This window comes from Ruditapes philippinarum, unplaced genomic scaffold, assembly GCF_026571515.1.
Source record: "Ruditapes philippinarum isolate M1 unplaced genomic scaffold, ASM2657151v2 ctg1498_1_1_1_1, whole genome shotgun sequence".
In the NCBI taxonomy this organism is placed as follows: domain Eukaryota; kingdom Metazoa; phylum Mollusca; class Bivalvia; order Venerida; family Veneridae; genus Ruditapes; species Ruditapes philippinarum.
Genome location: NW_026862112.1, coordinates 1 through 13,511, shown reverse-complemented (window position 1 = coordinate 13,511; position 13,511 = coordinate 1). Strand labels below are relative to the sequence as shown.

The 13,511-nt window shown below is 34.1% G+C and overlaps 1 protein-coding gene across 1 annotated transcript; it reads left to right on the top strand.

The window, feature by feature from the left end:
• The first annotated feature begins 10,060 nt into the window (after positions 1-10,060).
• Positions 10,061-11,133, top strand: LOC132717972 (zinc finger protein 454-like). Its single transcript, XM_060701580.1, has one exon. It carries the CDS (start codon positions 10,069-10,071, stop codon positions 10,771-10,773), a length of 705 nt encoding a protein of 234 aa, XP_060557563.1. The 5' UTR covers positions 10,061-10,068; the 3' UTR covers positions 10,774-11,133.
• Positions 11,134-13,511: the final 2,378 nt, after the last annotated feature.

The following is a 13,511-nucleotide window of genomic DNA, read 5'->3' as shown; positions in this document are numbered from 1 at the left end:
CTGAGGGAACAAAGTTTGGCATGGCTGTAAATGAACATTATTATTACAGACAGCTGGAAATACAAATGTAGTGTAAGATTGATAATTACATGTACCTGGGACTTATGTCCCAGCATGTATATAGTATTAACTGACTAAAGCCCAATTATGGCTTATATCAGGATTATGTTAGGACTTTTAAAGGGAGTGAACTGGTATAAATGTGACATTAGCCAGGGCTGTCTCCCTTGTAACAGTATAAATATGATGCCTATTATGAATCGGCAAGCATATTTTGTACAAGCTTATTAAAGAGGTAAAATTTAAAATAATTTTCTTGAACATGCTTTTTGAATAAACACTGTAAAGTTAGTAATAGATTGGTTTTGATGATTAACATAATTATATCCAGTGCACTAGTCTAAGGAAAATATATGCTTTCCACGGAATATAATTATGATCTTCTTAAGTAGATCAGCAGTCTCGAAGATTTTATCAAAGTAATGTCCATTTAGAAGTGATTATTCAGACTGTTCAGTGCGAAAATCCCTAGATTAACTGTTCACTTATTTAGCAAAAATATTAGTAAAAAGAAATTTCTGTGCCCCGTGTGTAGCCCCAATGTTTATTCAATTCCGTTTCTCAAAATATAAATAGCCCATATTTTCCACAATTGAAAACTGAATAAATTTTCACACAGTCATGTATACCACAGAAAATGCAAAAGAAAATCAGGATTAACAAGGGGGGTTACTATGTGTATTCTACAGAACAATGAGAAAAATATTTACAGTTCCAAATCAATATTTCTTAATAATATCTTAGTCATCTTACTCAAATATACAAACTGATGATTTAAAACAATCTTTATATAATAAATATATCAGAAAAGATTTTTTTTTTAAATTTCACCTAAAACAGTTTATCCCCTGATTAACTGCAATGCCATTAAACACAAGAGCCATGTCAACATGGCCATCCCCCGCCGAATGTGTTTGCTCATTGGAAGAATGTATATGTAGTAGAGCAGAATAATTCCATTTTAAGAGGTCTTTTGGTAATGAAAACTGATGGCTATAGTGATTACAGATTTGAAACCTATGTGAATACTGATGGCTGAAAATAAACAAAGGGCAATAACTGAAAAATAATGCAGGGTAGGTTATCATTCTTGTGTGCTGCATCCCTCCTCAGTAAAATCTATCCACCTATGAAGTTTCAAGTTGATACCTCAAATACTTTTTGAGAAAAAAATTGAATTGAAAAAATTAAGTATGAAAAATAACAAAGGGCAATAACTCAAAAATTATAAAAGGTAGAGTTATCATTCTTGTGCACTTCACACCTCCTGAGTTAGATCTATGCACCTATGAAGTTTCATAATGATATCTCAAAGGCCTTTTTGAGTTATGCTCTGGACAAAAAATTAATTTTGAAAAATAAACAAGAGGGCCATTGATGGCCCTGAGGTCGCTCACCTGTATATGCCCCCCCCCCCCCCAACTTAACACAAGGGGCTTTTATTTGCACAAACTTGGTAGAGCTCTAGCTCATTTGGCTTTTTAAAAGAAGATTTTTATACACATATAGTTAAAAACAATGACACCCCTGGGGCCCGGCCAGTTTTGACCCCAGGGCTTTTATTTGAACAAACTTTGTAGAAACTTACTAGAAGATGTTTCATGCTTAATATCTTAACTCTAGCTATTTGGGTTTTTTCAAAGAAGATTTTAAGTTTTTGCTATACACATATAAAGACAAGAGGGCCATGATGGCCCTGAGGTCGCTCACCTGTATATAGGCCCCCCCACCCCGGGCCAATTTTTACCCAAGGGCTTTTATTTGTTTATTTGAACAGACTTGGTAGACACCCATAAGAAGATGTTTCATGCTAAACATCTAAGTTCTAGCTCATTGGGTTTTTTAAAAAGATTTTTAAAGTTTTTTACTATACACATATAGTTAAAAACAATGACACCCCTGGGGCAGGGCCAGTTTTGACCCCCGGCCTTTATTTGAACAAACTTTGTAGATATTTACTTAAAGATGTTTCATGCTTAATATCTTAACTCTAGCTATTTGGGTTTTTTCAAAGAAGATTTTTAAGTTTTGCTATACACAGATAAGGAAAATCAATGACCCCCCCCCCAGGCGGGGCCAGTTTTGACCCCAGGGCTTTTATTTGAACATACTTGGTAGACACCGATTAGAACATGTTTCATGCTAAATATCTTAGGCTCTAGCTTATTGAGTTTCTTTAAAAGAAGATTTTTTAAGTTTTTACTACATGCATATAGGGAAAATCAATGACCCCCTGGGGCGGGGCCAATTTTGACCCCAGGCTTTTATTTGAACAAACTTGGTAGACACTCATTAGAAGATGTTTCATGCTAAATATCTTAGCTCTAGCACTTTGGGTTCTTTAAAGAAATTTTTTTAAGTTTTTACTATATGCATATAGGGAAAATCTATGACCCCCCTGGGCGGGGTCAATTTTGACCCCAGGGCTTTTATTTGAACAAACTTGGTAGACATTCACTAGAAGATGTTTCATGCCAAATATCTAAGCTCTAGCTCTTATGGTTCTTTAAAAAGAAGATTTTTTAAGTTTTTTACTATATGCATATAGGGAAAATCAATGACCCCCCGGGGCGGGGCCAATTTTCACCCCAGGGCTTTTATTTGAACAAACTTGGTAGACACTCACTAGAAGATGTTTCATGCCAAATATCTTAGCTCTAGCTCTTTGGGTTCTTTAAAAGAAGATTTTTTAAGTTTTTACAATATGCATATAGGGAAAATCAATGACCTCCTTGGGCGGGGCCAATTTTGACCCCAGGGCTTTTTTTTGAACAAACTTGGTAGACACTCACTAGAATATGTTTCATGCCAAATATCTAAGCTCTAGCTCTTATGGTTGTTTAAAAGAAGATATTTAAAGATTTTTCTTTCGGTTGCCATGGCAACCAGAGTTCTGCATGGAATTAAATTCTTTGAACAATTTTTAAAGGTGACCACCAAAGGAACATTCCTGTGAAGTTTGGATGAAATTGGCTCAGTGGTTTATGAGGAGATGTCATTTAAAGCAAAAGTTTACGGACGGACGACGGACGACAGACGGACGCCGGACGGACGGACGCCGGACGAAAAGCGATCACAAAAGCTCACCCTGTCACTTTGTGACAGGTGAGCTAAAAAAGGGCAATACCTAAACAATTATGCAGGGTAGAGTTATCGTTCTTGTGCACTGCACTCTTCCTCAATGAGATCCATCCACCTATGAAGTTTCAAGTTGATACCTCAAATACTTTTCGAGATAAGCTTTGGACAAAATAGTATGAAATAGAACAAAGGGCAATAACTAAAAAATTGTACAGGGAAGAGTTATCATTCTTTTGCACAGCATTCCTCCTCAATAAATTATATCCACCTATGACATTTCATGTTGACATCTCAAACACTTTTGAGTTATGCTCCACTCGGGTGAAAAATTATGTATGAAAAATAACAAAGGGCAATAACTCAAAAATTATAAAAGGTAGAGTTATCATTCTTGTGCAGTGCACACCTCCTGAGTGAGATCTATGCACCTATGAAGTTTCATTTTGATATCTCAAAGGCTTTTTGAGTTATGCTCTGGACAAAAATCAATTTTGAAAAATAACAAAGGGCAATAACTCAAAAATAATGCAGGGTAGAGTTATCATTCTTAAGCACTGCACTCCTCCTCAATGAGATCCATCCACCTTTGAAGTTTCAAGTTGATACCTCAAATACTTTTTGAGATAAGCTCTGGACAAAATAGCATGAAAAAGAACAAAGGGCAATAACTCAACAAGAGCACCGCTAGGCGGAGCATTATATGCCCGAAAGTATTTTTTTTTTTTAGTAAGGATGACCTTACCGTTGACCTTTTGACCCCAAAATCATAGGGGTCTTCTACCCAATATGGACAATCATCCTATGAAGTTTGAACATTGTGGGCCAAAATGGAACTTAACATATGCTCCGGCAACTGTTTTCAGTATCAAGGTAATAGTGACCTTCACCTTTGACCTTTTGACCCCAAAATCAACAGGGGTCTTCTACCCAATATGGACAATCATCCTATGAAGTTTGAACATTGTGGGTTAAATGGAACTTAAGTTATGCGTGGAAACATATTTTTCAGTATCAATGTCATAGTGACCTTAACCTTTGACCTTGTGACCCCAAAATCAATAGGGGTCTTCTACCCAATATGGACAATCATCATATGAAGTTTGAACATTGTGGGTCGAATGGAACTAATGTTATGCTCTGGAAACTGTTTTCAGTTATAAGGTAATAGTGACCTTGACCCCAAAATCAAAAGGGGTCTTCTACCCAATATGGACAATCATCCTATGTAGTTTGAACATTGTGGGCCAATTGGAACTTAAGTTATGCTCCGGAAACTGTTTTCAGTTATAAGGTAATAGTGACCTTGACCTTTGACCTTTTGACCCCAAAATCAATAGGGGTCTTCTACCCTATAAGGACAATCATCCTATGTAGTTTGAACATTGTGGGCCAATTGGAACTTAAGTTATGCTCCGGAAACTGTTTTCAGTATCAAGGTCATAGTGACCTTGACCTTTGACCTTTTGACCCCCCAAATCAATAGGGTCTTCTTCCCCAATATGGACAATCATGCCTATGAAGTTTGAACATTGTGGGGTTAAATGGAACTTTAAGTTATGCTCCGGAAACCGTTTTCAGTTTTAAGGTAATAGTGACCTTGACCTTTGACCTTTTGACCCAAAATCAATAGGGGTCTTCTACCCAATAATGGACAATCATCCTATGAAGTTTGAACATTGTGGGCCAATTGGAACTTAAGTTATGCTCCGGAAACTGTTTTCAGTATCAAGGTCATAGTGACCTTGACCTTTGACCTTGTGACCCCAAAATCAATAGGGGTCTTCTTCCCAATATGGACAATCATCCTGTGAAGTTTGAACATTGTAGGTCGAATGGAACTTAAGTTATGCTCCGGAAACCGTTTTCAGTTTTAAGGTAATAGTGACCTTGACCTTTGACCTTTTGACCCCAAAATCAATAGGGATCTTCTCCCCAATATGGACAATCATCCTATGAAGTTTTAACATTGTGGGCCAAATGGAACTTCAGTTATGCTCCGGAAACCAAATTGCTAACGGACGGACGGACGGACGGACGGACGGACGGACAGACAGACAGACGGACGCCAGGGGGTATAACATAATATGCCCTTTCGGGCATATAAAAATTGTATAGGGAAGAGTTATCATTCTTGCGCACAACATTCCTCCTCAATAAGATCTATCCACCTATGACATTTCATGTTGATATCTCAAACACTTTTTGAGTTATGCTCCACTCAGGTGAAAAATTAAGTATGAAAAATAACAAAAGGCAATAACTCAAAAATTATGAAAGGTAAGTTATCATTCTTGTGCACTGCACACCTCCTGAGTGAGATCTATGCACCTATGAAGTTTCATGTTGATATCTCATAGGCTTTTGGAGTTATGCTCTGGACAAAAATCAATTTTGAAAAATAACAAAGGGCAATAACTCAAAAATCATGCAAGGTAGAGTTATCATTCTTGTGCACTGCACTCCTCCTCAATAAGGTCTATCCACCTATGAAGTTTCAAGTTGATAACTCAAATACTTTTAGAGATATGCGCCGGACAAAAATGTTGGATGGACGGAAGGTCGGACAGACAGAGACTATTTCTATATCCCCCGCCGGCTTTTCGGCGGGGGATAATAATGCGCACTCTAACCTGGTCACAATTTTGTCTAGTACACTTCTAGCTGTAATGTGTGGTACAAGCTTAGGGCATTTAGTGTGACCTCAACTGTATGTAAAACTGCATTTCAATATCACCCATTTTGCATGTTTTTGTGGCATAAGACTTATTGAAACAAAACCTTTCACACATACAACATTTATCATATTTCTTGTATTTATCAATTAATAACAATTATTACAAATGCAACAATCATTTATTTCCGAAATTTTATTTCTAATTTATGAACATTAATCACATCACATTTTTTATGTACAATAATTTATTTTCTAAAGTTTATTAATAATCTATGAACATTAATCACATCAAATTTGCTATAAATTCATTTCTCAGTGTGTGTTGTGTTTTTATATATGTCGCATAAAACCGAAATCTTATAAAGAAACGGCTTTATCATATTCACTAAAAAAAATAAACATAATGTGCCACTCTTTTTTACCGCTGGTCACAATTTGATCTAGTACACCCTTCTAGCTGTAATTGGTTCTAGGTTAGGAGGGCAGATTAGGAGCAGTATGGACTGCATGATTCAATATAGTATAGTACATCTGAACGGATGTTGCATTCAAGACGTGCAATCAAGTTGTCAATGACCCCAGGAATTACTTTGCATGTTTTTGACGTGCATATATAGGTACAGTAATGTTACTTATTGAACTGTGTTGACAGTAAACCTTTTACGCAACCGCACATCCAACATTTATCATATTATCTTGTATTCTATCAATTAATAACAATTATTACAAATGCAACAATCATTTATTTCCGAAATTTTATTTCTACTATAATGAAGACATTAATCACATCACATTTTTTATGTACACATAATTTATTTTCTATAGTTTATTAATAATCTATGAACATTAATCACATCAAAATTTGCTATACATTTCATTTCATCAGTGTGTGTGTGTTTTATATATGTCGCAACCCCAAAGAAATCTTATAAAGAAACGCTTGATCACATTCACTACAAAAAAAATCTTTTCTCACCAGTGTGTATTCTCATATGTCCTACCAAACTGGCATTTTTAAAGAAAACGACCTTTCACACACACTACAGATATAGTTTTTCTCACCCTGTATGTATCAACATATGTGTATTTCAAACCATGCTTGGAAACATAGTTCTTGCGTCACAAATGTCAACATTTAAATTTTCCTCTCAGGGTCTGTATGCACTAATCATGATGTCTTTTTAAACTACCCTTTAATCATATTACCTTTTTAACAATATTCACATTTATGGATCACTTTTCCTTATAATGAATTTCACCATATGAACATCTAGATTATTCTTTGAATAAATGCTTTCTCACATACATCACATTTACAAAGTCTTCTCATGAACATGCAAGTGCCTTTTCATAGAACTCTTGAAAAAATGCTTTTTTTGCAGATACTGCACTCAAAATTCTTTCCACGACTGTGCATTTCCATGATATGTTTTCTTGAGCAAATAATCCATTATACATAGAAACACAAATGAATTTCTTCCTTCGCTAGTGGGAACTTTCAAATGTCTTCCAAAGTATCATAAGATCATTTCATTTGAATATGTTTACATTGCGAAATTTTCCAGTTCGCTATTCATTTTACATATTTTTGATAATCAAACACTCATACCAATCAGAATGTTCGGCTATTATGGTTGACGAAAAGGCTGGAGAAGTTGCAATAGCCCTTTCACAAAATCTGATTTCAAATTCCATAAGGGCGTACTGCTTCGGCGTGGACGCCAACAATCTGTTTCTATTTGAGTAATCTGTAAGTACATTGTAGTTTTATATTCCTTTTTCCAGACTGATCTTTTGTGATTGTAATATTCCTAGGAAACCTGAAACAAAATTAACAGTCTGCTTAGAATGGGTTCCGTTGCCACAAAATTAAGTAATAACACACTTTAATTTTGTCTAATCTATATGATCATTATATCAACTAATAAGACAAAATATTGGTAATTTAAAACTATCTATTTTTAGCATGACTGTCACATAAAAATACACAATATAATTTATTTTTATCATTAACAAAATCATCAACTAAGAAACCTTAATACCATGTACAGTTGATAACAACACTTGAAATCCAAATCAGAGTTCTTTACGATAACGTCACTGTGTTCATTAATGTTCTCTGACTGAAAATAGAAATAAAACATCATCATTAAACTTTTAAAATGCATTAAATGTATATGCATGTATTTAAATGTGAAAGGTAATGTATTCAATTAGAGATTGTATAATGTTAGTTATAATTTCATTTGGTTTGTGTTTTATCTTACACCAAGACAGTATAGATCATATGCCGACGCCCAAAAAAAAAAATAAAAAAAAATCTACCTTAACCTTTCATTTTCTTACATACAAATCCTGGTTAAATATAAACAACATTAAATTTTCTGCAATTACACTTTATATTGGCACCCCTTGCTCTTGAATTGCCAACCCCCCCCCCCCCCAATCCTCTTCCTCAGTATTTCTATCAGGAATAATTGACCCCTATTATTGAATTTCTAGAAAACACACTGTATAATATAGTCAATCATGACTTTAATAACAGGCATGTGAGCAGTTCTACTACAGAAGCAGTACCCATATTTTCACGTTTAAACGCTTCATCTTAAAAAATTGATATTAATTCAAGCAAATGTAAGTATGAACGAAACAAAATCTAAGTGTCAGTGTGGTTGTATGTTTATTAACTGTTAAAGGCAAAATAATTTTTTACAGTTTATTTTAGTAAACAGGTAAAGTTTTACGATTTTAATTTTTAGTAGCAAGCACTGCTCGCATGCCAGTAAAGTCGTGAGTAAATAAGCATAGTTAACAATCACTCTATTTAATGTTATACCTGTCTCCATTGTTTTAAAACCCAAACAAGTCTGTTTCTTTCTAATAATTAATTGCATACTGTGTACAGTTCTATTTTCTAGATCATGGCGAATATATAATAAAGGGCGACAACTTTACAGTAACTTATTCACTATCGGGATATTTCAATATTATTGGAGTAGTCAATTTAAAATATCTTATTATCAGACTTGTAATACAAAATTTGCACGACTTATGTCCATTATGATCCTGTACAGTACCGTGGATAAATGAAAACAAAATTTAACGCAGTGTTTTATGGTACATACTTTCTTGATCATGATGCTCTGTCCGTCATACAACAGTAACCTCACTTTGAAAGATGAACACCCAATGGGTTGAATGGAGTTAAATTTATATATCCTGTGCAATCAATCATGAAAATTTATTATCTTTTTAGGACAGTGTGTGTTCGCTTTTATATACTTTCATCGTGTTAGATCTACTTGAGGTTTACATTTTTAAAAGGTAAGTTTATTATCATGATACTATTTTTTGTTAATTTAATAGAATATGCCTAATCGTGTTTTGAATGCATTATCATATAGCTAAAACGGCCACTTTTATCATTTATAAAATGCACTGGTTTGTATCTAACTTTGTTATACAAAAGTCATATCAGTGGCGGGAAAAGACCTGTGCTTGTGGCCTTGTTATTTATAGTTTAAGTCAAATCAATGCCACTAGTGCACCGTTGGTGGCGGACAGGAGATACCGAATATTCCTCGTTATTTTAAACTTGTAATTTGCATACATTAAATATATATGCTTTTTTGTTTTTTTCCTCGATCTCTTCTTTTCTAAACAATCTATTTATTTTCAGTGTGGATGTTCAACTTTAGGAAATTTGAAATTCACCATCAAGATGAATGCATAGGAAATTAACTGAATATTAAAATAAGCAGTTAGAGGAATTAGAACGAAACATGTCTAAATGTGATATATGTGATAAAACATTCAGTCGTATATACAATCTTAAGATACATATGAGAATACATACTGGAGATAAACCATTTAAATGTGATAATTGCGACAATTCCTTTAATTATCAATGTGAACTAGAAAGACATGAGAGATTACATACAGGGGAGAAACCATTCAAGTGCAATGCATGTGATAGCACATTCAGGCTTAGTGGTGACCTTAAGACACATATAAGGATTCATACTGGAGAAAAACCTTACAAATGTGCCGTTTGTGACATGTCATTTTCCTTGAATACTAATCTTAAAAGACATCAACGAAAACATATTGGGAAAAAAACATTTAAGTGTGATGTATGTGATAACACATTCAGAGAAAAAAGTGACCTTAAGTCACATATGACAGTACATACAGAAGAAAAATCATTCTTATGTGATGTTTGTAACATTTCCCTCAAGACTCTGCGCAGGCATATGACAGAAGTACATGTAGGAGAAAAACTTTTTAAATGTGATGTATGTGAAATGTCATTTGTTTCCAAACAATATCTTACAAGACATCAGACAGCACATACAGATGTAAAAACATTTAAATGTGGTATTTGTGATCATGCATTTAGAGAAAAGAATGATCTTCAGGTACATATGAGTGTACACACAGGTAATAAACCATTCAGATGCAATTTTTGTGGCAGTTCATTCAGTCTTAATAAATATCTTACAGATCATAAAAGAACACATACTGGAGAGAAGCCTTTTAAATGTGATGTTTGTGACAAGTCATTCAGTCATAGAACTAATCTTAAAAGACATAAGAGGATACATACTGGAGAAAAACAATTTAAATGTAGTATATGTGATAGTGTGTTTAGAGACAAGGGCTATCTTACTAAACATAAAATAATTCATACAGGAGAAATGCCGTTTAAATGTAATATTTGTGATGCATCATTTCGTTTTGAACCAAATCTTGTAAGGCACATGAGAATCCATACAGGAGAAAAGCCATATAAATGTAATATTTGTGACTACTCATTTAGTATCAGCTCTAATCTTACAAGGCATTTAAAAACACATGTACACGCAGCAAAGGGAGGCAAATTTAAATGTGATTTATGTGACCGTACATTCCGAGCAAAGAGTTATCTTATAAAACATGTAAGCGGGCATTTAGAATAAATACCATTTCAGCTGGATTTATGTCAAGGAATATTGAGGAAAAAAAAACACTTAGAATTACTATGATATTTCTTCCTGTTTTATATTCAGGATAAAACATTTCTTCACAGATTTAAAGATCCGTATCAATGCCATAGATTTGCATCCAATTTTTTGCAGTGATTAAACCTCTAACATTCTTGCATTGTCCTTGTTTTACTATCAAGAACTGTGGCCCTCAATGTTTTCAAACTGTCAAGAACTGTGGCCCCTGTTTTCAAGCAATCAAGAATACATGTGGCCATTGTTTTCAAACTATTTCAAGAACTGTGGCCCTTGTTTTCAAGCTATCAAGAACTGTGGCCCTTGTTTTCAAGCTATCAAGAACTGGTGGCCCTTGTTTTCAAGCTATCAAGAACTGTGGCCCTTGTTTTCAAGCTATCAAGAACTGTGGCCCTTGTTTTTCAAGCTATCAAGAACTGTGGCCATTGTTTTCAAACTATTTCAAGAACTGTGGCCCTTGTTTTCAAGCTATCAAGAACTGTGGCCCTTGTTTTCAAGCTATCAAGAACTACATGTGGCCCTTGTTTTCAAACTATCAAGAACTACATGTGGCCCTTGTTTTCAAACTATCAAGAACTACATGTGGCCCTTGTTTTCAAACTATCAAGAACTACATGTGGCCCTTGTTTTCAAACTATTTCAAGAACTGTTGCCCTTGTTTTCAAACTATCAATTAAGTACTGTGACCCTTGTTTTCAAGCAATCAAGAACTGTGGCCCTTGTTTCCTGTAACATTGTTTTCAGGCTATCAAGAACTGAAACACTTGTTTTTCTATCAAGAATTGTAACCTTATGTCATATATTGCCATGGTATCAATTACTTTGTATGACTATTAAATTTTATTTAAACATATTTACAGGTCATTTACTAAAATTTTGTATTTGCTTCTTTTTTTTATAGATCTATATTATGTTTAAAATGTTTGAAAAAAGGTATATCAATACAACAATTTCGTTAAATTTAATTGTATTACCTTTATACCATATTAAACATCATAAGCCTACACTGTCTAGTCCATGATGTTCAAGGGATGCAAGCCAAGTTCTTTCTGCAAGACTGTTGCATTTGAACAAGGGGACTTCTATTAAGAATCGTAACAGTGGAAAAACTTTAGTATCTAATTGTCTGAAATATTTGAATTTGAATTCAAAAGGCTGTAAGTTAAAGCAGTTGTTGTATTTTATAAAACACCTTAAAGACCAACAGAGAAGATCTTTTATTAAGTAAAGGGCAAATACTACAATTACTGAATAAATCCACAAGAAAACCCCAGGGTGCATAAGTACACATGCTTATGCAACATTCTTGTAAACTTTCAGGTCAAATACCTAATGAGTTACATGCGACACAAGTTGAATATTGTAAATTTTTACTAAGTCAAGGGCAATAACTCTAAAAATACTAAATATATCCATTCAAAAATACTCAGGTGCACAGCTACACATGCTGAGCAACATTCTTGTAAGGTTTCATGACGCTAGGTCAAATACTTTTTTAGTTACGTGCGACACAAGTTGAAATTGGAAATTTTTAATAATTCAAGGGCAATTACTCTAAAAAAACTAAATATATCCACACAAAAATACCCAGGTCACAACTACTCATGCTAATCAACATTCCAGTAAGGTTTCATGACTGTAGGTCAAATAGTTTTTGAGTTACGTGTGACACAAGTTGAAAATTTGGAAGTTTTACTAAGTCAAGGGCAATAACTCTAAAAATACTAAATATATCCACACAAAAATACCCAGGTGCACAACTACACATGCTGATCAACATTCCTGTAAGGTTTCATGACTCTAGGTCAATCACTTTTTTAGCTACGTGTGACACAAAAAGAGAATGGACGGACGGATGGGCCACTTAAATGGACTAAAGGGCTATTTCTTTTGTTATTTTTTTTTTTGTTTAATAGAGGGCAATGGCCCCTTATTGTTTTGTTACGGAATGAACTCTAATTGTTCTCTTTTGTTCTGTTTACAGTTAGATGGCCCCTACTTCTCTTAAATTATAGCCCGGAAAGTTGGACGGACGAACGGACAAGGGTAAATCTAAATGCCCCCCCCCCCCCCATAATGGGGGCACAAAAATATATATATTCATATAGTATTGATATACATGTACTTGAAACAATTACGTATAATATTCCAGGTACACATGTTATTATTAAAAATATTTAAAGAGATGAATTCACACAATCATGTTTATCTGTTTTAAGCATTTTTAAATGTTCCATTGACTGTTATTTACCTAGGTTTTATATATAATGGTATTATGGCACTGACTATATGTTTTTTGTTGTGTTGACTGTTTCAGTCATAAAAATGTCACAGTCATTTTAAGCATATTTGTCTTGCAATGATACAAAAATGTTCTTACAGTTAAAGATGTACATGTACTTACAAATATTTCTCATTATTTTATCACGCCAGCAATATATAATTACAGATTAAAGTTTAATCAATTGTGTCAGTATTGAAAACCCCACTGACCTAACTCTCTCTCTCTCTCCCAGTAAAATAGTTTTAAGATTGAGATTGGACTCTGTGACAATTGAAACAAATCATCACAGCAATTCTTTTATCTATTTAAATTACTTGACCGTAACAACTCAACAACAGGCCTTAAAGGCTAATTACATGTATTTAAAGATCTTGTTGATAAAATAACTTAACACTATAATAATTATTGCACT